General features: G+C 37.7%; 4 protein-coding genes across 5 annotated transcripts; 2 read left to right on the top strand and 2 right to left on the bottom strand.

Annotated features, from left to right (window-relative positions):
- The first annotated feature begins 773 nt into the window (after positions 1-773).
- Positions 774-5,734, top strand: cdk2ap2 (cyclin-dependent kinase 2 associated protein 2). The gene is made up of 5 exons (XM_034687580.1): positions 774-903; positions 2,361-2,516; positions 2,646-2,737; positions 3,696-3,816; positions 5,023-5,734. The coding sequence occupies exons 2-5, from the start codon at positions 2,462-2,464 to the stop codon at positions 5,088-5,090; spliced, it is 336 nt and encodes a 111-aa protein (XP_034543471.1). The 5' UTR covers positions 774-903; positions 2,361-2,461; the 3' UTR covers positions 5,091-5,734.
- Positions 5,735-5,971: 237 nt separating this feature from the next.
- On the bottom strand, positions 5,972-10,899 carry aip (aryl hydrocarbon receptor interacting protein). Its single transcript, XM_034687579.1, has 7 exons — positions 10,675-10,899; positions 9,132-9,314; positions 8,861-9,049; positions 7,983-8,159; positions 7,734-7,875; positions 7,170-7,393; positions 5,972-7,039 (listed from the first exon to the last, which is right to left on the bottom strand). Exons 1-7 carry the CDS (start codon positions 10,882-10,884, stop codon positions 7,034-7,036), a joined length of 1,131 nt encoding a protein of 376 aa, XP_034543470.1. The 5' UTR covers positions 10,885-10,899; the 3' UTR covers positions 5,972-7,033.
- Positions 10,900-14,863: 3,964 nt separating this feature from the next.
- On the bottom strand, positions 14,864-17,884 carry tmem134 (transmembrane protein 134). Of its 2 annotated transcripts, none has more exons than XM_034688828.1 (8): positions 17,633-17,884; positions 16,938-17,182; positions 16,783-16,850; positions 16,607-16,693; positions 16,437-16,513; positions 15,950-15,994; positions 15,303-15,356; positions 14,864-15,208 (listed from the first exon to the last, which is right to left on the bottom strand). In XM_034688828.1, exons 2-8 carry the CDS (start codon positions 17,136-17,138, stop codon positions 15,126-15,128), a joined length of 615 nt encoding a protein of 204 aa, XP_034544719.1. In that variant the 5' UTR covers positions 17,139-17,182; positions 17,633-17,884; the 3' UTR covers positions 14,864-15,125. The 2 variants fall into 2 exon arrangements, with proteins under 2 accessions (XP_034544719.1, XP_034544720.1); XM_034688829.1 differs by having other exon boundaries at positions 16,938-17,191.
- serping1 (serpin peptidase inhibitor, clade G (C1 inhibitor), member 1) lies at positions 17,839-26,021 on the top strand. Its single transcript, XM_034688827.1, has 11 exons — positions 17,839-18,017; positions 20,555-20,602; positions 20,762-20,870; positions 20,966-21,136; positions 21,305-21,607; positions 21,798-22,013; positions 23,282-23,425; positions 23,551-23,754; positions 23,841-23,980; positions 25,103-25,325; positions 25,567-26,021. The coding sequence occupies exons 2-11, from the start codon at positions 20,555-20,557 to the stop codon at positions 25,812-25,814; spliced, it is 1,806 nt and encodes a 601-aa protein (XP_034544718.1). The 5' UTR covers positions 17,839-18,017; the 3' UTR covers positions 25,815-26,021.
- The last annotated feature ends 38 nt before the right edge of the window (positions 26,022-26,059 follow it).

Raw genomic sequence — 26,059 nt, forward strand, 5'->3', positions numbered from 1 at the left:
AGTAATATTTGACCAGGAGGATCTATACTTAAACTTAAGTAATGAAGCTGTGTACTTAGTCCACCACTGCTTTTGACATATATATATATATATATATATATATATATATATATATATATATATATATATATATATATATATATATATATATATATATATGTCAAGATATAATTATCTTGCCATATTATTATTATATTATGTTATATTACATTATTATTCTAACTACAACTCATGGTCATATTACATACCCATATTATTTTTATTTATTGCTTAATTTGTCATTACCAACAATAATCACACCATGTCAACCTGTCATTACTGAATTTTTTTAATACTGCCTGTAATTACTTCTATATAATTTAAATTATATTTATAACATTGTATATATCTAAATTGTATTCTAGCTTTATTTATCTATTTTTATTTTTACTTATTTTATTTTATTTTTATTTTTACTTATTTTCACCTATTGAAACTTCTTTCTTGATTGTACTTATGTCTGGGTTGCTGTAACAACTGAATTTTCCTCCCGGGGGATCAATGAAGTAATATCTTATCTTATCTTATCTTATTAGTTCCAATTTTAATATTTTTTTCTCTCTGCCCAGTCCTGGACATGTCCACTCTTGTTCGGAGTTAATAAACAGAGATACCGTTTTACCCACAGTGTATTTTAATAACTATAGGCAAGTTGCTTGTATTTTTAATCGTAAATCCTGTTATGATAATGAGCACGTACTAAATAGACGTCTCACGTCACTCCATCATCCAATCGTATCGCTTCATGAGTAAAAAAAAAGCATACAGTAGTGCACTGCGCTGCTCTTCTGCGCAGACTCTCATGCTGAGGAAAAGACAGCTAGGTCTCCCCTCTCACTGAGGATAATAAGTCTTCTTACAAAGGTAAAAATAACACCTATATTTTGCATTAATTTGTTGTCTTTTCTGCCGTCATGGCTACAATCAACCTTTCTATCGTCAAGTGTCTCAATGTAGAGGATGAGGGCTGTTCTGCATTTCCCTGTCTTCCACTCACTTGTTATGCTAACCGGTAAGAGCTAGCTTGTCTGGTAGTAGTTAGCCGGCCACCTTCCTCCGAAGCTAACCACAGCTTTTGTTTCAGTCGGCACCTCCAGCTTCCGTGTTTCTCTTTGGACTCATCTTATTTTGACATCCATGTTCTCAAAGACTTGTAAAGCATCAAGTTTAGTCAATGACCAATCAGCTGTGAGATGAATATCTACTAGGTTGAATGACAAATGCATACTGCCTTCAGTACAAGCTGGATGGATGGCTCGAAACGTCAAAGATAATCTAAGGGATCGTTACGGTGTCACCCTGTTGTAGCAACAGTGTTTTGTAATAGTCATAGGAAATCCAGTTGATATAGCATACTTCATTATGAAAGGCAAATCAAAGTCAATTTACATGCATGATCACACTTGCATGATCGAATCCAAATGAAAGGACTTTGGGGGACTAAGGTGCTTTGAGTGTAATGATGATGATCTGTGGTGCATGGTAACACAGGACTTAACTCTATTATTTCAGACTCCAGGAATGATCAGCCGGTAAGCACCAGTTGACCTGAAATTGCTCACACAGTACCAGAGGGTCAGGTGATTTTGTGGTCTCATGTAATGGAGAGATCTGTAGAAAAACATCAGTCAATCAAACTCTTTCTGGAAGCCATGAAAGGAAAATAAAGACATTTTACATCCTTTAAAATCCTTTAAGTCCTTAATATATCTCTTACTTACTGATACCTCTTTTTCATAAAATACTTGCAGCCTGTGTTGCAAGCCAGGCTGATGGTCTTAGGGTTAATGCTATTACAAGGACAGTTTGGATCAAGCTTAACTCACTCTTAAGCTTCAATTGATCACTCCTCTAGAGTTCAATTGTTAGAAATAAACTGTACATGCACCCCTTACCTAACCCTTAATATGCCTGCAACAAACCACAACCAGGCAGGGACTATTTGAATGCTCTCCTTGTGTTTTCTGCCATTTCTCTTCTGTCTTCATCAGAAAAAAAGTCTTCAGTGTTGGTGGTTTCTTAAAGAAAATATATGAAAAAGGACCTGAACCTGAAGAAAAAGCAGGAACTTTATACACTTATGTGTTCTAAACCTTTAATTTCATTGATGAATGTCCATTAGTAGGACATAGCCATCAAACGATGCTCTGGTGTAAGAAACATGTGGGTAGTGCTTTCCTATTAACAGCCAAAAACTAAGTATACAGACTTTCTAGTGAGGCGTTGTTGAATAAATAGCTAAAATAAATAGCTTCTTTTGTTAATCCGGGATGTATATAAAACTGTTGCATTATATTTGTGCTTCTTGTCTTGTGCATCAGCTCTTAGGAGCTCAAAACTATCTGTAAAGCTGTATAAGCACCGGGTTGACGGGACCGAAGGAAGTGGCGCTTCGTACGGGGAGCTACCTGCTGACATCGCCATGAGTTACAAACCCATCGCTCCTGCGCCTTCCGGCTCCAACCACACACCCCCAGGTTTGAACAAGACACAGCCTATACTTTGAAGGGAAGCTATTAGACTGGCTATTACAACTTACAGTGTTTTAGAGGGCAGATTTCTGTGTGAAAGTTGGTGTGTTTATTCCATCTTCCTCTGTTGTCCAGGCTCTTCTGTGCCATCCCCGTCTCTCCCCTCGTCCTCAAACTTCAGGCCAGCTTTCAGCGACTTTGGCCCGCCCTCCATGGGCTTTGTTCAGGTATGTCTGCAGGACAGGTCCATACTGTTGAGTCATATTTTATTTTGATTATATCATATACATAAGAGTTAAGTAAGTAAGTAAGATTTATTTATAGAGCACCTCTCAAGAACAGAGGTCACATGGTGCTTTACAACAACAACAATAGAAAAACATTAAAAGGCAAACAGCGATTGCAAATAAATACAAAAACATCACATAAAAACAGACATTTTAAACAAAGGTAAGTTTAAACCAAGCGGCCATCTCTGGTCTAAAAATATAAGTCCAAAGCGGAAGTGCTAAAAACTGCAGTTCATCGAGGATCCGCTTCAGGCTCGCTCCAGAAGTACTTGAAACCACTTACAAACCAATTCAAAAAAAGCTGATCTTTACAGCAGAAATAAACATGTTTACAGCCTGGTACAAAAGACGAGTGTAGTCTGGATAGCTCATTTCTCGATCAGCTCACACTGTACGGGGGGGTGAATTTTTTTCTAACGCTGTAATTTCTAAGGTATTGAGATTACGACTGTTCCAATGAGAGGCACAGCTGACTTGACTGACAGGCGGGAACACTGTAGCTGTTGGTTAGGAGGCTCAAAGCCCGCCTCTTTACGTCACAATCGCTCGACAGCAGCAATATGGCTGCCGCCGCCGACTGGCCTCAAAACAGTGCTTCAGAAACAGATGGGTGACGTCACGGATACTACGTCCATATTTTATACAGTCTATGTTTTCAACAGATAGGTAGTTAATTAATTGCAAATGTTTTTATGTGAGCCTCTTCTGGTACCCTGCTTTGTCAGCCTGTTATCAAGCTGAAGAGGTTTTACTCCTGCAGAGCAAGTGAATATATGTAATCCCACAGTTTTTTAACCTTTTGTATAAATCAAGGGCTAAATAAACACTGCTGCAGCCCTGTACAAGTCCTGATGAATCCTTTTTTCTCCCATTTCTGAACATTTTTGATTGATAGCCTGTCAAAGTGTCTCAAGGGTCCACCTACAGTGAGCTGCTGTCTGTCATTGAGGAGATGAGCCGTGAGATCAGGCCTACATACGCGGGGAGCAAGAGCGCCATGGAGAGGCTAAAGAGAGGTACATTCCACTCCTTAAAAAACATTAATTTCAGAACAAGCTTGTGTGTGTGTGTGTGTGTGTGTGTGTGTGTGTGTGTGTGTGTGTGTGTGTGTGTGTGTGTGTGTGTGTGTGTGTGCGCGTGTGATTGATTGATTGATTGATTCCTGAACAGTTTTCAAAAGGGTAGAATGGGTTGTTCCCTCTGTACTTTTTGTGCTTTTATAATGGAAATTCTGATCTGACAACTGTAATCATGGACTAATAATAGAGAGTAACACAGAAGTGCTTTGAAGCTCTTCTGTGATAGCAGAAATGGGAGGATTTTATACCCCATGTGCAGATCTGCATGAGATATGTTCACTTTTATGAAATGGAACACAACAAATGAGATGTTTTAAACCTAATCTTCTTTTTTTGGGGTCATTAGTTGTCCTTTTAGAGTTTTGTTTTTGGTTGTTTTAAAGATTTTATGATCTGAATTTTGTGCTCTAATTTAATAATTAAGAAAAATATTATAACTATTTGACCAACAAAAGCAATAGGTATGTCCATGTATAGACCACATAACATTAAAACACCAACTACCTCAGTATTTGGTGCAATAACAACACTGCACTTTAATTTTAATTGAATTGTAACTCTTGAGCAAATGAGGCATCATCCATTTCTTTTCTTACATTTTATAGAGTGAGTAAACATGAAATGAATTAAATGTAATGCAAAACATGGGTTAACTTTGCTACTTTAACATGTTTTTTCATACAGACAGTGTTGTTTATGGGATGTCAATCAATTAGTAAACTCAATTTCAACAAAACCCAAGTCACTTAAACCGCCACCTCCTGCCTGTTAAAATGTGCTCCAAAGGCGACCAGATCATCATTATCCTCCTTCTAAATACTTGAAAAAAAGTAAAATAGGATTTGTTGAGTTAAATTGACTTGCTGGGATAAAACTAAATCGTTTGAAATTGAAGCCTCAGTAATTCCAGTGACTGTGGTGTTAAATTGAAAGAGCCGACAGATCGCTGAAATCCAATTTTGCGTTAAACTTGAACTGCAGCCCTGTCATTAACTCAGCAGTAATGACAGCCTTGGATCCATTAGTTGTGAAGTAGAGTGAGAAAGAAGGCAGACATTGCTTCCAATTATTTTTTGCAATTTTTCCTATCAGTGTTAAGTGGTGATCTAACAGCTTTTTACACTTTGTGTTTGTCTCACTCAGGTATAATCCACGCCCGTGCGCTAGTCAGGGAGTGTCTGGCAGAGACGGAGAGAAGTGCCCGCACATAACCTTTTAGAACCCCCCCCCCCCCCCCTCACTCCTCTCGCTGTAGAGCCCGAAACAGGACCGTCTGTTTTACAACTGTTTTTTATCCTCCCACCACTTTCCTCACTGGCTTTTTTATATGTGCATTATGTCCTGAACTGTTCCTGCATTCCACCACACACATTTTGTTCATTACAAACTTCCTGTGACCTGTGGGGTGTATGCAAAATGCAGTTTTATATCTATTTCTACATGAGTGTGGGGAATTTCATCACATTTCAAGTAGAATTGTGGTTATCGACATGATTAGAGTGAACAGAAATGTTTGAAATGCTTTCTGTTCAATTATGGCAATTGACCAAAAATCAATGTTCTATATGAACTTGTTTCTATTCTGAATATCTCCTCCCTCTCCCTACAAACAGTGAAAATTCTTCTTTAATTGAAGCATCTTTACTATACCCCATTTCCATTCATCCTTTTTTTGTTTTCATCATGTTTTGTAGTGTGAACAACACACATTAGATGTTTCTCAACCTTAAAACTCAGTACATCTCATGTCAATTTGTTAGGAATTTTGTAAACCAGATTTTTGCAGTTCGGTATGTATATCTTAATTAAATAATGGAAAAAATATTGTTACCAATGTTTTCATTTGTGAAATGTGGTAAGGATTATGTGTCAATCTTTTCTTGTCAAACTGGTGATATATCAATCTGTGATTCAACTTTCTGTAAATGTTGCAAAGAATCAAGCAACCAAAAAATGGACTCCTTTTATATGAAAGTTTTAAACAGAATCAGAAGCGTTACGGGTTTTATTATTGTAAAGCTATTTTACTGAAAACCACAGAGATTACCACACAGAACATTTAATCCAATAAAAACTCAAAACCATACAAAACTGAGGATAAACATTTATTTTCACCATCATAATCACAACCTCAGTAACATCTCACTTCACACAGGCTGGGCTATTTACCTGCTGCTGTACATGAAGAGTAACAAGATGCCCTTTATAAGCAAGTAAAGGAGACACAGGGTTTTACTGGACATAAATCATAATGATAGTGTGTTACATATATGAAAAACATACAAAGGAAAAAGACAAGTAACACAAGCCCATGTGTGTTGTATAATGATTGTCACAGGCGGCTCTATGTCCCAGTCACATCTCTCAGGAGGAGATAATGGTGTACTGTGTATTCCAGTGCCTCCACTGTGACCAAGATAGATAAGGGAGTCTGATGGTGCAAAGCAGAGGTGTGTGTGTGTTTGTGTTTTGAGATCGAAATGTTCCTTGTGAAAAAAAGGAAGAAAAAAAATCTGAATTTTGGAAATTACAGTCAGGGCTTCTTCCACTTTTGGTTATGACTGCGGGTAGTTTTAGGAATCAGTTCTGCACATATTTGAAAAAGTAAAACAACATAAATGCTTAAGCTACTTGTTTATAATACAGTGGTAAATTGGGGATTTCTAAATACTTGATAACTATAAAATGACTTACACAAACAACATCATTCATTAAAACCAAAAAGTCTTACAACAGCATTTCCGATGATGCCTCAAATAACATTCTGTAAGCAGCCCATCACTCAGAGCGAGTTATTTACCAGAAGTTTTCTGAAAACGCAGCGTTCCATATAAAGGAAAGTGCAATCCTGACACTTAAAGTTCCTCATGCTTCTGGCCAGGAAAGAGCGAGTTGTGTTTTTCATGAAGATCAAGCTGATAATGTCCTCATGTCTAAATCAATCCAATAAAGAACATTTTAAGACAGAAAACAAGGATGTGTGGGACTTGCTGGTGCGTTTGTGTGAGTAACCTGACAGTGTGTGGGAAGGTTTCTGCGTGAACGTGGAGAACAGGGTGGCAGAGTGTGAAGCTTTGGTGCATGGACAAAACAGCAGTGTGTATGGTTTCTCCTCCATCTTGAAATCAACAGGCAATCTTTTGTTCCATGGCATTCAACCCTGTGAGAAGAAAGAAGAGAAGATAGTTCTCTTACTTTCTAATGATTTTTTTTCCACTTAACAATTAAATTGAACATCTGGAGGACCAAAAAAGGAAGGTAAGAAACAGAACTGGAAAAAGTTAACGAACTGTAGTGGCAGTGGCAGCTGGTGTGTTGAATAGGCCTTTGTAGCGACCCTTCTCCTCCTTCTCTTTGGAGCGGATCCTCTCCTCCATGGCTCTCAGCTCTTTGGAAACAGACGGCTCCAGAGAGGGGTCCAGCTCCAACACCTTAGCAAAGTCTGCCCGCGCCTCTGTCTCATTCCAGACGGCAGCATGGGCCTTAGCGCGCTTGTAGAAGGCCTTCACATTATCTGTACGAAAGGGGAGTACGAAAATTAAACTATTATAATTAGAAGCTAAAAATAGACCAAGGACATGGACATTCTCAAAAGCTTCTTACAATTACAAATCAACAGTATTTACAGTGACTACTGAACCCATTTAGTGGAGCTTTCGACTTTGATGAATCATGACTAAATTAAATCATTCTTAATGTTTGGTACAATTGTAACTGTGGGGACCATTTTAAGTCGAACGAAGTTTCACTTCACGGCTTCTTTCTGTTGCTGCTATTGTCTTAGCAATCACAAAAATGTATTATCTGTAGAAGCAACAGTAATCTTTTATGAATGACTCCAAACAAATCCGTACCCTCATATTTGAAGACCAAAGATGTGCAGTGTTCGATGACTTCGTAGTACTGGCCCTGCAGCAGTTTGCACTGGCAGTAGTTGAGAATCAGCGGTGTGATCATATGGTCCAATTTGACCCATGCTTCATCTCCTGGATGCTCCTGAAAGGAAATACCAGTTGTGTTTTTTTTTCAAGTTTGACTCCACACAACAAGGTTTTAACTAAAACATATTACTGTAACTTCTCTTTGATCAATTTGAAGCTCACCTTCATCTGTAGGTTTTTCAGGCAAGCAATGCCGTTGTAATACTTGTCTGTGGCTTCCTTGATTTGGCCATCTTTGAAAAGCTTGTTGCCCTGCTCGTGGATCTGAGGCACAAACTCTAGCTTCTCTTCATCTGTCATGGCCCAGACATCAAGCTGGAATGATCCAGGAGGCAGCACCTGAGGGGAGGATGAGACTAAGGATCAGGAGTTGTTTGGGCTAAAAACAGTTTCCTGCACAGAAAGGTGTCTTAGTGGGAAGCATGATATTTAAATACTTTTTATGTCACTGTGTTATAGAGGGTTGATTCAACTCTTAAATAATATTGCCATATTGGACTACTTCAAGAAGAGATGAGCTAGTATTTTTTGCCTAAACTGTATATAATTATTAGAACATCTTATATTTTTGATACAAATATAAGATGTTCCATATATTTAGCAGACAAAATGTCAGATAAGTGAATAAAATGTTTTTCTGTGTTTTAAAACGGAAGCGGAAATGTTTAAATGAGACCAATTTGACGACAACTCAGAAATATTCATTTTAATGTCAAACAATTGGATCATCAAAATAATTACTTGATAGATGACAAATTAGTAATTAATTCACTGCAGCCTCATGTTCCTGATTTTAACAGCTTTATTATTTGGGTTTTGAGCTGCTCTGTATAGGAAACTTCTAGCTCTTTAAAAATCAAATATATTCCTTATCTAAAAGACATTCTAAGATCAAAAAGGAAGCTACCAAAAGAGGAAATGACATTGTGAAAAAAAAAATTCATGTATTTTTATCAGACTAGAACAAAAAAAGTACATTCCACACTGAATGAAACTCAGAACAGAAACATGTTTCAGGTAAAACTCCTCCGCCTGCTTACCTCCAATAGCTCAATGGTGAATAAGAGAGGCTGCGGACTGGCCTGAAGCTGATCCAGGTCCGTATGCCCTAAAGAGTGATGGGAGTGAATCTGAGCGATACCACAGCAATGTCTCTGCCCTTCAAGGGGATCCTTGCCAGCACTGATGTTTCTAAGTGACTGGGACACGAGTGGATACAGGGCTGTGTGCTGAGGGAAAAACAGAAATGGTCAATACCCCAAAATGACAAGCCTGCTGCCCAGTCAAATTCATAACAGCCAGCACACTCACCTTGGTGTCGCAGGTAAATTCAGAAAGTTCTCCTTCTCTCATGCTGATGATCACTCTTTCCCACACAGCTAGTTTAAACTTCTTGCCCAAGATGAGCTCCATGGGTTTGCTGCGACCCCCCATGCTTCTGGAGTCATCCAGCACTGTGCCATCACACAGGCTGGTGCGATAGTGAAAGACCACCTGAGGAAACAAAGACACGACACATTACACCAGGCATGTCCAAAGTACGGCCCGGGGGTCAATTGCGTCCCAAGGTCCATTTATTTATGGCCCCAAGCTTCCATCTTAAATTGTGTTATTTATAGCAAAGAAATTAATCACCTTCTGATTCATCTGTACATTTGCAGCTTCTTTCAAGCGCACAAACAAAACTAAAGTAAATCCAGAAAAGTCTCAAAAGCTTCATATGGACTACTTGTACAAAGCCAAAGCACTGTGAATTCTGCAAGATGGCAATAAAGAAGAAACAAGAACTCTTAAAGCTGACAGGTTTTCAAATTAATGCTTTTATCATGATGTGAAAATGTTCTTGATGAACACTAAAAGTTCAAAAGACACAAAAGAGGACACAAGACAAGATCAAAATTATGAAATTGTAAAGAAAAGGCCAAATTTGGTGCATACAAATTGTTCAGAACTCAGGAAAGTAATTGTTTTGATTAAATGTTGTCTGCTGGTCAGAAAAGTCTTAAAAACAACATGAAAAAGAAGTGTGATGAAATCCAGATCGTGATCCTGTCATAGGAAAATAATGATACAATATTTTTCACACATTGCCCGACCCTAATGAAAAACATTTTCCTCCAAAAGAAGATAAAGTTTGCCAATATTAACATGGCTTGTGGAGAACTGAGGACTTCCTAGTTACTGTTTTATTGAGAAAATATTTAAAATAATTGTTATTAAATAGATATTTCATATGTAACTTTTAGGATTCCAAATTATCAGAAGGAGCCACTGGCCCTGAGGTTATCTGACAACATCATATTTGGCCCTCTTTGAAAAAAGTTTGGACACCCCTGCATTACACACTACACGGTTAACACACCTTATTGACATCATCTTTGTAAAGACTGTAGACCCATGCAGCTTATGCTTGTATATCGGGGGGGAAAAGAGGACAATCTGCACCTCTTTGACAAGCCAGATCTGCTCTAGACTACATCAACAATTCTAACCAATCACACCGTGTACAGTGGATTGACATTTCAGGCTGGCCAATTAGCCTTTATAAACACAGCCCATCCTGTCCCGCCCCCTGTCTGTTTCCATCAGATAAAAAAATCAAGCTAGGTGGAAAAACCTCAAACTGGACCACAGAAAGCTCTTAAAAAGCTAGCGTTGGATGTATATAGGAGCAGAAAAGCCAAAGAGCATGTGTTAGTATCTGTTCACAAGCACAAAGCAAATAATGCCAACACTACACAGTCAAATGTGTTAGCCTTTAGTGGTAGCATTAGCTTACACGCTTTGTCGCATTTCTTAATCTAATGCAGAGGACAGGACTCGACTCGTCCAGCTGCTAAGGTCCTACTTTTACCTTTGTTCCATTGGGAAAGGTCGATAGATCTCCATTTCCAGGACTGACCAATTTCTTTCTTATTCCTTCTTCGAGAAGCTTACGTGCCTCTTCCTCCATCCTTGACGTGAGTCTGAGTTTCCGACACAAGCCGATGTTTGCCGAGAACAGCCGAATGTGAGACGCCACAGCGCCACGCACCGAAAGTGTTATTGCGTTGCAAGCTGCCATCTATTACATATAGCAAGTGGTGGACAAAGTAAACAGCTTCATTACTTAAGTCAAAGTATAGGTCCTCCTGGTCAAATATTACTCCAATACAACTGAAAGTTGTTCCATCAAATTATTACTTGAGCTAAATTACTGAAGTACCTGGTTTTAAAAATACTTAAGTCAGTGGTGTCCAAACTTTTTTCAAAGAGGGCCACATTTGATGTTGTCAGAATACCTCAGGGCCAGTGGCTCCTACTGAGACTTAGGAATCCTAAATGTTATATATGAAATATCTATTTAATAACAACTATTTTAAATATTTTCTCAACAAAACAGTAACTAGGAAGTCTTCAGTTCTCCACAAGCCATGTAAACATTAGCAAACTTTATCTTCTTCTGGAGATAAATGTTTTTCATTAGGGTCGGGCAATGTGTGAAAAATATTGTCTCATTATTTTCCTAAGGCAGGATCATGATCTGGATTTCATCACACTTCTTTTTTATGTTGTTTTTAAGACTTTTCTGACCAGCAGACAACATATAAGAACAAAATAATTATTTTCCTGCATTCCGAACATTTTTTAAGCACCAACATTTTCCCTTTTCTGTACAATTTCCTGATTTTGATCTTGTCTTGTGTTCTCTTTTGTTTCTTCGGAACTTTTAGCATTCGTCAAGAACATTTTCACATCATGATAAAAACATTAATTTGAAAAATTGTCGACTTTAAGAGTTCTTGTGTTTCTTCTTTATTGCTGTCTTGCAGTATCCCCAGAGCTTTGGCTTTGGACAGGTAGTCCATATGAAGCTTTTTGAGACTTTTCTGGTTGACTTTAGTTTTGTTTGTGCACTTGAAAGAAGCTGCAAATGTACAGATGACTCAGAAGGTGATTATTTTCTGTGCTATAAATAACACATTTTAAGATGGAAGCTTGGGGCCATAAATAAATGGACCTTGGACCGCAATTGCCCCCCGGGCCGTACTTTGGACATGCCTGACTTAAGTATCCAAAGTACTTCTTAAAACATCTCAAAACGTTGTATTTTCACAATACATAAATGCTACATTATATTTATCTAGAAACCATTACTTGAAACCTCTAAAAACTATACCATGGAATAAAAACAGCAACTAAGTTAATCCAAGCACAGACAACTTAGTATGAAATGTTCATCTGGAATGAAAAAAATGTTAGGTAGCTCAACCAATTTCTCAGGTTGGACTGTGAATGTTTGTATGTTTGGGCAGAGTGGGAAACAGGGAGAACATTTCAAACGATACGTATCATTCTTCATTTCAAAAACCTCTAACACGGGCTGAAGATATGACCATGGGTGCTCAGGTGGAGAATTATAGCCATCATTACCACCTCTAAATGAACTGCCTGGTCTGAGTGAAATTTGCTCTGTGTTTGCTCCACATTAAACCGTGGAGACGCACGATATACAGGTATGACTAAACCCCTGAGACAAACAGAGTAACACAAACACATTTTACTGTCTTAGGAGTCAGATTTCAGAAAAGAGAAGGAAATTCATGAGCTGACTTCAAAGCAAACGTAGGGAGTAACTAGAGCACTGATAGAAATTTAGTGAAGTCAAAAGTACAATAATTGTCTTCTGAATGTAGTGGAGTAAAAGTAATAAGTTTCCCCCAAAAATAATAGGTAATGTACAGATACTCAAAAACTGTACTTTAGTACTGTACTCAAGTCAATTTATTTTGTTACTGTCCACCACTGCATATAGCCTAATAAAGGTTTTTAATTTACAATACGTACATCCATAACTGCTACAATTCTTTGAGACAATTTCTGTGAAAAATATGAATAGTTAATAAAATTCAAGACATTATACCTGCCAGGTTTTCAGCTTTAAGTATACTGCAAGAACACAGTAGAGTTTTGTTTTGTGAGGGGCTTTAAGTTTTAAGTTTTGGTGTTTCTGCATGTTGGGGAAATACACTTATCCAGTACAGATTTAATGTATGTATGTGGTTGATTTAACTTTGTATGTGAACCTATATCTCCTAATGATTGAATGTGTTTTACTTTGCCCACCAGTTATTCCTCAAACATAAATAGATTGATCTTGTCTATAAAAACATAAAGATGGACCAAAATTCTAATTTTAGTTCTCATAGTTTGGCAGATCATTCAGTCCCTAAGAAAAGAGCCTGACCTTACCCTGACCTCTTCCTGCTACATTACATCTGTAAAGGGGAGAGGGGGGCAGTATAAGGCTAAATTAAATGTGTGCCAGTATGACTCTTTTGGCTTGGACCAGAACTTCTGCTCAAAATTTGATTAATAAATAAATAAATGGATGACTTTGATGGTTTGGTTGTCTGCCTTTCTAGGTGGATGACTGCCAGCCACGGGGGTACTAATGATTTTTCTTTTACTCTTTCATTTTTATTAAATTATCAAGAGGGGTCCAGCTGCAGACCTCCACTCTCAGCCGGCTTAATCCTGACGTCACTTCCTTCTGACGGTGGAAGGGATCTCAAAGTGGAGCCTGCAAGAGAGTCTGCTGAGAGTTGAGGTCTGCAGCTGGACTGTCTTGAAATTATCTGCCATTGATTTATCAAATTTCACCTGATGTTCATCTTGTCCCTGTGATCCCTGCTGTTTCAGTTTAAATCCTGGAGTCAGAAAATATCTTGTTCTAATCTTCTTGCAGAATTCTCTGAGGGATTTTGAATTGGTAATCCTTGGCTGACATTCTCAAATATCACTCCAGTCATCCTCAGATCTCTCCACGCCTAATGTCCTCTGCCATTGTTTGACTTGGAAAGTCAAGGGAGGGGAGGGGAGGGGAGGGGAGGGGGAGTGATGTTATAAAACAGCCTTTTACATCTTAACAGTGCTACATGCAGGGGAAATTAGTGAAACCTGTTGGGCCCTGGATGAGAGCTTACGTGCTACCTTTCATGTACTGAAGACTGACTCATTGAATTGATCTATGACAGTTGTCGCCTCACTCGTCAAGGTTGTACAGCGATGAGTGCAAGAACCTGAGTATCAAGTATCGCCATCCTTACAGATGAATATTCTACATTTTCATGCTGAAAGCAAAATAATTATAAGAAACTGTATGAATATAATGCACAAGATGAACCACCCAGAGGCCATCAGTGTTTTAGTCTAGTTTTCATGCCAATGTGAAAAGCCTTCAGGTTGTAAATTTGCCTGAATCAGCCTTTCATTTAATAACAAAAGCAAAACATTAAAAAAATAGATTCTAATATCTATTAAAACTAAATATTTATTTCATTTTTAAACTAAGGAAATAAAAGCAAATAGTGAAAATATACAGTACAGAGAAAACTGTATTGATAATACAGTGACTGGATGGATGAGATAGATAACAAACACATAATACCTCATGGCCTAACAGCTCGCATCTTAAGGTTTAAATAACAGGTTGAGTTAAGGGACTACTTTGTCTTGAACACAGTCTATACAGTCTCACACCACAAATCAACAGGAGAATTTCACATTGCTAGTTCTATTGTTATCTGTCATTCAAAAGAGCTGATTTGTACCCATTGACCTCATAATTATTACTCAGGCACTGTTTGATGACAGGTGAGGTTAGACTGTCTGTACAAGCCACCTATTTCTGAGAACTGACTAAGTGAATAAAGACAGACATCCAATTTAGTTTTAAATAGCATCAATGGGGCATTTTAAGCAGCTGTTATTCTACTGCAGGGTAACTATGATTTGCAAACCTGATTTGATTTACCTCTTTGATCCTGTATGTGCTTCTGGCATAATGTTGGCAATATTCTGTTTCTTTTACATACAATTGAACCTTTCCAAGCTCAATGCAGTTTTCCCTGTTTGTGAACTCACTGCCTTTGGTTAAAAAACTTGAACAGACAGTCTGGGTGCACTTCTGTTTCTTAGTGGTTGAAGGGTTTCCTTGTCAGAAAGAGGCTACTGCCAAAACAGTCTCAAGAAAAGTAGTATATTATTTCAATTTCCACAAATGATAATATAAAAAAGTTTTATTGTTATTTCACAGTCATTATTCACACAACATAGAAAACACAGGCAGGACCGATCTCCTTTTTAGAGTACACATACAGTAAAGTCAGTTCATGTGGCAGAAACAGTCGTAGCGCTGAGTGGTTGAATTAGTAGTGGTCATTTCAATGACAAGAAAAGAAACAAGCATTAAAAAATACAAAGAAAAAAAACACAACTCATTTTAAGACAGAAGTAACATGGAAGTGTAGTGTCTCTTAAAGGTCATTTTTCAAAATAAGGTAGGTAGAACAATTTGAAGCCTCTTCTCCCGCGGACAGCACAGCTGATGTATATCACATGATACACTGTGGATAATAAAAGATGACACTGTGAAAATTAACATGTACTGGTGAATGAAGAGTAACACAAAGGCTCTTGGAACCAAAATCATCAGTTTACCTCCAGGGATGAAGAGGAGAAATCCAGGTACAAAGAAAATAGCACTTGAAACACCTGTCAGGAGAGTTGTATTTGTTACAATGCTCATAAAGACAATACAACCACACTTGGAAGGATTATTTCAGTGAAAGGAAACATCCGAAAAAATAAACTGTTTCCTCATGACATTCACGACAATGATATATATCCTGTTTGATTGAAACCTACAAGAACAGTTTAAAAGTGTAAAAACTATTATTTGGGTTTATTGGAAGGTCGCTTGCACCACTATTTCTTTATTGTTCAATGAGCAAACCTTATAGGAAGTGTCTGCATCTTGCATGTAACTCAAATAAGTGTGGCTTCAAATGACATAAAAGCTTATTTTTTCAAACATTAAATTAAACTTAAATAGTGTTGTGTAAAGTATGTTTAATGTTCCTGCACTTGTCCATGAAAACAATTAAATTTACCTAAAAGGAATACATTTGACTAATTTTATTTTTTAAGTGTATTTATCTGTCATATTTAACTACAACTGTTATGCATGTATGCATAGAATATGACCAAATACAATTATTATTTTGAGACTTTAGCCCTAGCATTATTGGCTCTTTTCCACATGTACACATAGAAATTAATAAGATAGCCTGATTGTTTGTCTTTACCTGCATTTGGATTGAGCTGTATGACCACACCTGTGAAAATAAGAGCTAAAGAAAAAAACAAAACCATATCAGTGATCTGGAAGACATTGGAAGTGTGTATGTATATATATGTACTTAAGTAACGCTGGAAAAAAAAACCTGTTGCACAGAGAGGATCAACAAGGGGACAAAGTTCAGCATGTCACTGAATGATACAACACTAAACAAACTACCTGGTGTAGACTTGCAACATCCTTTAAACCAAAATAATTGTATCTAATTCAAAAACAATATAAGGGCAGTTATAGCTCTTTAATACTCCTGTGACATAGAAATGATCATAAGTAAGGAAAAAAACATGGAAATGTAAGAAAAACAGGAGCATAAGCTCAATAAATCAAAGAAACATTTAAGGTTGGAATAAAGTACAGAAATAAATATGAAACATCCAAAAAGATTCAACCTTATTCGATATTATTTAATAATTAACTTCCAGCAAAATACTTACCAACTCCAGTGATGAGGAGAAGGAAAGAAGCAAGAACAACCTTTCTGTTTTTCTTCACCAGCGGATGAGACACCCACCTGCACAACAAACAATCATTTATTTTACAACAACTATTTGTTGTTGTTTTGTATGAACACCAATATCTGTGCGAGCATTTTGTTTGATTTTACCCGCAGCAGTGTGCAGAAAGCTGTGTGACAGAACTCAAGGTGCTAAAAGACCACTGGGAGCTGCAGTACGACAGGTTGGCAGGGTCACTGCAGAGAGAGCAGAACCAGATTTTATTTCATGGTATGAAACACACAGCCCACAGGAGAAAATCAATAGCTCTAACTGTAGAACACACCTGATTTTGAAGAAGTTATTGAAAGAGGAATTGCCGTTGCTGCCAAAAGCGTCCTCATTTTCCAGATTCTAAAGAACAAGCAGATAAGGACATTCCAGAGTCATGTAAACAACTTATTGCTCTTACACTTGTGCACACACGGGCGATAAGTTTACCTGATACTTTAAGTTACTGTGTTCGAGGGAGCCGGCGGCAGCAGGCGAGGGATGAGTCTGAGGTTTGGAGAAAGTGAGAGGACCGAATGTCATCTCTCCTCCTTCTCTGTCCTTCCATCCCTGTGGCTCTCCATCAGACACTGCTCCCTCCTCGTCTCCCTCCAACACGAAGGCATCATCAATACTGAACTGTGTTGCCATGGTGATCGCCTCTTACTCTCTGAGGTCCTGTAGCTCGATGCTCACTGTCGGTCCAGAGGGGATAAAATCAATATGAGTACATGTCCTGACATCTAAGAATGTCCCTTAAGACCATTATTGGAGATATGAATTTCTACATTTGAGCTCAAGAGTTGAAAACTTTATTATAATTATGGTTTAACTTCACCCCCCTCTCCTCTTGGGTGTTTTTTTCCACTGCTAGGATTAAAGTAGTTTAACACATGCCTTTACGTGCAAAAATAAAGTGAGTCTGGTGCTCAGATTGTCTAACTGCGCTACAGTATGAATAAAGCGTAGTCACCAAATATATCATTAAGTCAGAAAATGGTAAAAACTAAAGGCCAGAATTTTGGATTGGATGGGACAGACTCTAACTAAAATAAAGCAGCAGCTAAATGTGGCTAAGCTTTAGGTCTCTGCCATTGTTTGTACTCTTTCCGCTAGTCGATCAGATGACCAGAATGAAAACTTACTGTCTTCAAAAGTTGGTTTTATCTCCAGGGAGGCCGAACCGGACTCCACGTTCCTCAGACATGGGTCATAATCTTTTATAATTCATGGCAAATCTGTAGAAACTCTTCCGAAGTATCTTTCTTTAGTTATTGCGCCTGAGGAAAGCTTTTGTAAAAGTTTAGAATCCTTTTTGTTAACACCCGGACCTCGATTGCACTCGACTGATTACGCCCAAGGATCTCCTCGGGAAACAGTCCGCTTAATCGAGTGTCGATTTGTCGATCTGTGCTCAAACTTTATATAAGAGCTGGGCTAAGTTGTAGCTAGAGCTAGAGCCTTTCAGTGAAAGTACTATAACCAGCTAGAAATGTACTTTATTGCAAGTCAAGTTTTTGGATTCCAAAGGTAATTCAAGCAAAAGGACAAGTACATGTGTGGAAATATAACCTATCTAATATATTAAAACCTACGCATGCTTAGTGTATTACAGCTGTGATCTACGTTATCTGCGCTAGTAACATTTTCTAGTAACTAGTAACATAAAAATAAATGTATTTATTTTTTTCAATATTTGTTTTTTATTGGCTAAACGCAAACTTTACAATACGGGTTCATTATTTCAAACATCTTTTCATGTTTTAAACATATTCATATGTATGCATATGTATAAACATACAAAAAAGAAAAATTAATAATAATAATAATAATCTTAATAACATACATACATACATACATACATACATACATACATACATACATACATAGATACATATATACATACATTCAAATAACAAATATATATATATATATATATATATATATATATACTGAATATACATACATACATACACGCATACACCAGGTATACACACATACAACCAAAATTAATATAAAAGATAATAATATTAAATAAAATAATTGTGTTGATGTACTTCTCATAATAAACAGGTAAATACCTGAATAAAGCAATGAATATAACAATGATAATTAAATTAAGTGTAATAATAGTAATTAAATAAGAAAATAAATGTATATTCAAAGTAATGATTAAAGAATCATGAAGAGAATATATATATATATATATATATATATATATATATATATATATATATATATATATATATATATATATTCTCTTCATGATTCTTTAATCATGTAAAATGTATATATGTATATAGTAAAGTATTTAACACACATATCTAGTTTGAGTTTGAATTATCTAATGAATGTGTCAACTGCAATCAAGTGAAGAAATAAAATAAAAAAAGACACTGCTTTAACACCCTCTCCCCCCACCCATTTCCCACCCTCTTCCCTTGTATGGCTCTTTCAATTGTTAATTTTTTCTGCTTGCACCTACATTCATCCAAACATATTTCAGCTGGTGGTCTTTATGTTGGTCCAGGAAGAGCTGCACTTTTGCTATCTTGTCCCAGATTTGTCAAAATATTAAGGAAGGGATCAGGTTTCAGGGTTTTTTTTCTTATGTTATACAGTATCTTTTCAGGCATGCAGAAATACATCAGTTGATTTTTCCAATGCCTTGGTGATGGTGAGTCTTTAGATTTCCAGTTCATTGAGATGCATTTTTTTGCTGCAGTGCTGGCAAGTAAAATAAAATAATTCTTGCTATGACTTCTATTTATAGAGCTCATATCTCCTATTATCCACAGTTTGGGGTCCTGTTCGCTAGTAATATTTTGCTGTTAAAGAATCATAACGAATAGAGAAGGAGAAAATCTTGAGTAGCACTTGAGTTGTCACTTATATTTCACTTCCTAAGTATATTGTACCCTGATTATTTTGATTATCAATTGTTTGGATTTGATGGTTCATACTTCAAAATCATACAAATATCAAAATTCAGTCATTTACCAGGTTATAATAATATAATACGACACTAACTGCTTTAGCTTTTCATGTATTTTGTTGTTTCTAAACTACAGAAAACAATGATATTTAATGAGCATGTCCTTTTTTTTTTGCCATTTCTGTAATATTAAATTAAAGGTGTGACATCAGGATTTTTAACTGAGTAGGTTGATTCAGTTTTCAAAAATATTTCTAGTTAGGCCTATTTTGTTCCTACTAATCAACTATATTAAATCTTCATCAAGACACTTTTCATTGGCAAATTAACTCAATCATTTTGCTCCTAAAATATTAGGATTGTTGTCCACAAAGATGACCACACTATTTTACATTGATTTGCACATAGTCAGAGTCTGTTTGACTTCAACTATGTCCTTGTCTCTGTGTTCAGAAACCTTTTGGCAAGTCAAATTATGTAAACACTTGAGGTGAAAACATATTATTGTGTAAATGAAAATAAACTGTGAAATCACATGTCAGTCCACAACTACTTACATTCTACTTGTCAAGACTGATGAAGTAGAATATATAAGCTATTTATTTACGTATAAAATTTTTGCAGACCAAAAAATATGCATGCTGTGATGAAAAGCAATATTAACCATCCCACTTTAAATCTTTGCCAACATGTGAAATCATGTGATTTCCAGCAAGTCAGTGGATCTGCTCTATGCAAACAAACATCTCTAAACTAACAATCATAGATAAGCCATTGTTGGTTTCAGTTCAGGAGAGCAGACAGTCGGGTTTTAGAAGAAGGGAACAGGATCCAGATGTTGTAGAAAAATTACTTGTAAAGAAGAGAAAGTGTCTGAAACTGAATACATTTGGAAGTTGAAGAAGTGTAAGTTATTTTGACTTTTTGTTGATTCATTGCTGATTTACTGCAAATACATTTTGCTTTATATAATGTTTTACAGTTTTCCATAACCAAACTTGTCTGCAATTCCCGACATGGATGACCAAGCAAAGCCTTAATCAGATTATGACTAAATAAGTGTTTCATCATAACAAGCAAAACTTCTCCATTAACTTGCAAGTCTCTCACTTTTGTCTTTGCTCTGCTTTAGATGTATCTACCGGCCATACTTTGCTTCTTCTTTTTGCTCAATTTTGAGGTAAACCTATCTTGAAAAAGATGAACTCTCAGGCACATTGTTTAGTATCTTCCATGACCATACATTTGTCTACCTTAATCTTCATATTTCTTTACTTTTGAAAAATAGCTTTCTTCCTACTTTTTTTTACACGTCGTCTTTTTGTTGTTTGTTATTTAGCTTTCTTCATGCACAAAACTCCAGGTGACATCTGGTTCCACTCTGGAGCTGCCATGTTTTTCACTTCTAACCGATTTCACCGGAGCACCCGTCACCTGGAAATTCAATGGTTATATTATTCTCCTCTAACTACCACTGCTATCTTTGTTTGTTCTGAAAGAACACATTCTCATATTCTTCAGTTGTATCTTTTTCTGAATGCAGGTGAAGTCATAGGACAACTCACATCTCAGTCACCTGGCTCAACTACAGTTAAGAAGAAAGGCATGATTCTCTCTATATCCCCTGTAACTGCTGCCCACAGTGGCACATATGAGTGTTCAGTAAAGGAGAACAACGTGGAACTTAGTTTGACGTATGACATCATAGTTGTTGGTAGGTAATTAAGCAACACATTTCTCTTTTACCAGAAGTACATGCATTTTTTATTTGGTTTACAAACACAGGCAAGCTCATGCATGTTCAGTTATGGTGATTTAAAATGATTGCTTATGTAAGATCCAGAAAGTTTTGATCTAAAAAGTATTATGTCTCTCTATGCAGCTGCAAATGTCTATACCATTAAGATAGTCGAAGGCCAGACCGCTAATCTCCCGTGCCATATCCCAACTTCCAGCCAAGTCACAGCTAATGCTCTTTGGTTCAAAGAGACCAGAGACAGCCAGAGGACAAAGCTGAATCTTGAAGATGATCCAACAGATGATGAAAAGAGAATAGAACAACTTTATCCACATGATCATGATCAGGCCATCATACTCAGAAACACTGTCTCAACAGATACAGGAATTTATTACTGTGTATCTACTGAGGGGGAGACACTGAGCACTGTGTACACATTTATCCAAGGTAAGTTAATATTTTCTTTATACTGCTATCTTCATGCACAGTCTTTGTGACTGGCAACCATTGGTCAATGAACTCTATATTACAAGCCAATATTTTCCAAATAAGTAATAAAGACATTATTTGCAAGCCCTGCTGAATTCTTGCAATCCAAGTCATCATTTACATTCATTATTTAATTCTTATCTTTCAGTTGCTCCTACTGATGTCCCTTACTCATGCAGCAGTTTCAACAAGCCATGGGAGCCCTGCATGGATGAAAACAGTCGCACAGGGGGACCTGTGTTGCAGGAATCCATGGCAGAGTTTTCCATGAAGCTATATTCTTATTTCAGACAGTCACAGCCTTCCAGCAACCTGCTCTTCTCTCCAATCAGTGTCGCTGGGGCATTGTCCCATTTGTTGCTAGGTATGAAAATGGAAGCAAGTGTCTAATTTTCTATGATTAATTATTCATTATTACTAGTTAAGGAAATGTAATCAGAAATTACATCTAACTCACGGGCAAAAAATCGAATTGGCAACACAAATCAAAATGTATAGAAACAAATAGTAAAACATCATCCGCATGTAGAAATGCAATTCTGAGGTCCCAAACATCCCCTGAGGTTCCCAAAGTTGAGCACAGGGATTCACCAATCATTGGAGAAAACTCTTCCATCCTGTTTTGAAAAGTGAGAACCAACACCTTCCACTTTACAGGCACTGCCGCAGACCTCAGCGTGACATGAAAAAGCAAGTCAGCCAAGACAGCTTGAGCTTCAATATTTCAGGTCATGTGTCAATCATACCGGCATTTTGCTACTGAGGAGCTTCTTGACTACCTTGGCAATTTCTTCAAAGGATATGGGTGAGCCATCCCCTGGTTTGTCAAACTTTGCCCCCTCTGACTCCCTTATCAGAGGAGGCTGGTGGTTGCATTCAGGCTCTCCTTGAAGTGTCTGTTCCACTGCTTGACAACATCTTCAGTCGCTAACTCCTCTCGCTAAGGCCTCTCCTTTCAGCCTGACATCTTCCTTCATAAACAGCATACACACAAGTGGGTTTGAAAGTTGCCTCTAGCAATCACTTCCACAAGGGGTGCTGTGAACTCAGCTCACCCTTTGAACTTCTTGCATGCAGTAGAATTCATGCAGAGGTGTTGACAACCTTGCAGACAGGGGTCTCAACCTTCAAGAAGTCACCCTGACTCCAGGTTATGAATAACTACATCCCTCCAAACAACTGAACCTGCATCTAATCCACAACCAAGTGGTTTCTTTACCTATATACACTACATATTCACTGGTGGTCTGATGGCTGACACTGTTGCAGTACCGTTAAACCACCTTAAGCCTGTGTTTCTATACTGCCAATCCATGACTGACACTTAAGACCAACAAACAACACTCCACTTGGATGTCACTTCAAAATTCTCCATTGTTGCCCATTTTGGAATCTGGGATCCCAAATGGTACTTGTTGAACCTAAGAAAAGCATCAAATGCCAACCTTATTCTTCAAGGTTCTCTGGTTTAACTAACAATATTATTTATTTGTTGCCTGTGCACATGTAGACAGAATAAACATTTGAATGTTGCACACAATTTGTCCTCCGCTTGAGATGAAGTACAGACATTCCTCATGGCTTTCAACACCACTTATTTTTGGATGTCTTTTTGCCTCCCATTATCTTAAGGTGCCAGGGGTGACACCCGCAAAGCCATTGAAAGGGCTATGTTTCTGCCCCATGATTTCCACTGTGTTCACTTCCAGATGAGGAAGCTAAAGGAGAAGTTGGCAGGCTCCTTGCAGATGGCTTCTCAGATCTACTACAACTCAAGTATTTCTCTCACACTCACAAATAATTATTCAGTAAAAAAGATGCAAGGATTTTCAGTGCATGCCACGCTTTGAGGATCTCTCCCTCTCTGTAGCTCATCATTGTGTCTCTGTTCCCTTCCTCAGAAATGACTCTGAGTGAATCCTTCACTAACCAGTCTGTTCAGTTCTATGAGGCAGAGCCAGCGAGGCTGCTAGAAACCAACGAGAACAACACTCAGATGATCAACAGCTGGGTTGCAAATAAGACCAACAATAAAATCACACACTTGGTTGATTTTGTATCACCCAATACACAACTGATGCTGCTAAATGCTGTCTCTTTTAGTGGTTAGTAGTGTGAGCGCACAAGTGCATGTATGTGTAAATAAGTACCTGTATGGTTGGAGTCTTAATCAACTGTATGTCTTCCTCAGGTCAATGGACAGTCAAGTTTGATCAAAAACCCAAGAAAGGCCTTTTCACAAAATTGGATGGGGATATGGTAAATGTGCCTCTCCTCTACCACATGAAATACATGATGGCTATGGCGCACAGCGATGAGCTTGGGGCACAGGTAAATACAAGCAATAACCAATCTTACTTGTCCTTCATATGCATCAGAGGGGAAGATATAAGGCAAAGACATGTTTAAGAAGAAAGTCTAGTTAGGTTCAGGTTAGATTAGGTTAACTTGTTCAGGTTAGTTTTACTCATTTGTGCCAAATAGATGCAATTGGCTTTACAAACAAGGAGGCCAACTTTCATTACAATGAGTGTTTAGAATGCTCATAATGTGCACAAGATACAATGTTTCTTAAGGGGACAATAGCAACAATTTAGTCCCACTAATTGGTTAAATTTGTTCACATGAGATTTGTGCACAGCATACCTGCCTGTCACCCTAAAGCATGATAAACGAAGTAGGTGTGCTAACGTAGTGATGCCAAGGTGAGAGTTTTGTTTTGCATTCATCACACCAACTTCGATTGCTACGCCACACTGCCTAACCTGAAAAATGTTACATAAAACAAGTTTTTGTAATAAATAACAATTTACCTAAGCTGTACATGTAGTTAATGATTAGTGTTTGCATACCTGGCTACCTCTTTTCAGGATGATTAACGTCTTGATGAGCTAGTAACTAGTAGCTTTGCTAGCTAAAGACCATTTTTAAGGTACAGAGTGTAGGATTTGGTAGCATTTAGCAGAACAGACTTGGTAGAAATGGAACACGTTTCATAAGTATGTTTAAGACAGCGTATAATCCCCTCTATATAAAAAACTTTAAAAAGTGTACTTATACTTATAAAGAGGTGCACTGAACTTCATGCTAGCTCTGCACTTTTTATTGTTGGCAAACATTTGAACTTGAGAGCTCAACGGTGTGAAGTGTCCACAAATCCCCACAAAGGGGAGAGTGAATTAGATATGATGCACACCAATTTGGAGAGCCAGGTGTTGTTAAACTGGCTTCGATATACCTTCTATTATTCTTGTGATACTTGTGTGCAGATCAATTTACAAATGTATTTACATTACCATATTTGTTACATGTAAAAACTAACAGTAAATAATTGTGGACTAACTTGGTAAGTCTCCACTCTCTCTCAATATTTGCATACGTTAATAGAAGTTTTTACATTCTTTGAAAACCCTTGGGTGTAGACTAACATCGTAATTCTCATATTGCCGACAGGTGGCGAGGTTTGCTCTCACGGGTGAAAACAGTCTTTACATCCTGCTGCCTCGCTTCAGCACAGCGGCTGGCCTGCAGCAGGTGGAGGAAAAGATGACGGACACAGCCGTGCGACAAATGATTGAACAAATGAAGACAGTGTCTCCTCAACGGGTCGAGGTCACTCTGCCCCAGATCAAACTGGATGTCCAGCCAGACATGAACATACTGATAAAGAAATTAGGTTTGCTCATTTCTATGTTCTTTTCTTTCTTTCAGACTCAAAGCCAATGTGTTAATACTACAAACATGAATAAAATCCATGCTTTGAAAGTGTGTATCGCTGTGAAGCCAAGCAAATAGACAGCTATTGGGCACCATTTGAAATATGCTGATACCCATCTGCCCTTTGATCTCCCTGCTTCCCTACATTTTACTCCACCATAATCCATCTGCAATTTTCTGTCACTTTTCCCCCCAAACAGGCCTGTCATCCCTCTTTGAAGATGCCAATTTGTGTGGTTTGAACCCTGAAGAGAGGTTGGTCCTTGACGATGCCAGACACAGAGCCTTCCTCACTCTGACCGAACACGGGGTTGAGGCCGGAGCTGTCACCAGCATGTCGTTCTCTCGCTCCTTTCCTTCCTTCTCTGCCCTGCGGCCTTTCATCATGCTGCTGTGGAGTGATCAGGCCAACGTGCCACTCTTTATTGGTAGAGTGACCGAGCCATAGGGGAGAGGACATGTATCAGAGGCAAATGAGCAAGAAAAGGGGTTCCAAAGGGCTGTCTTATGTTATCAAAGAACAAGTCCTATGATACTTTTTCCTGAATATCCAGTATCAGTATTGCTCATAGTAGTTAGTGTGCCTCACTGAAACATTCAGTTCTGGATGTATATTGTTCTCTAAGATGATGATAAATAAACAAATATTAACACACATCTGCTTCCTGTCTTATGTTTAAAAGAATAAGGCAA

This window comes from Notolabrus celidotus, chromosome 7 (genome assembly GCF_009762535.1).
Source record: "Notolabrus celidotus isolate fNotCel1 chromosome 7, fNotCel1.pri, whole genome shotgun sequence".
In the NCBI taxonomy this organism is placed as follows: domain Eukaryota; kingdom Metazoa; phylum Chordata; class Actinopteri; order Labriformes; family Labridae; genus Notolabrus; species Notolabrus celidotus.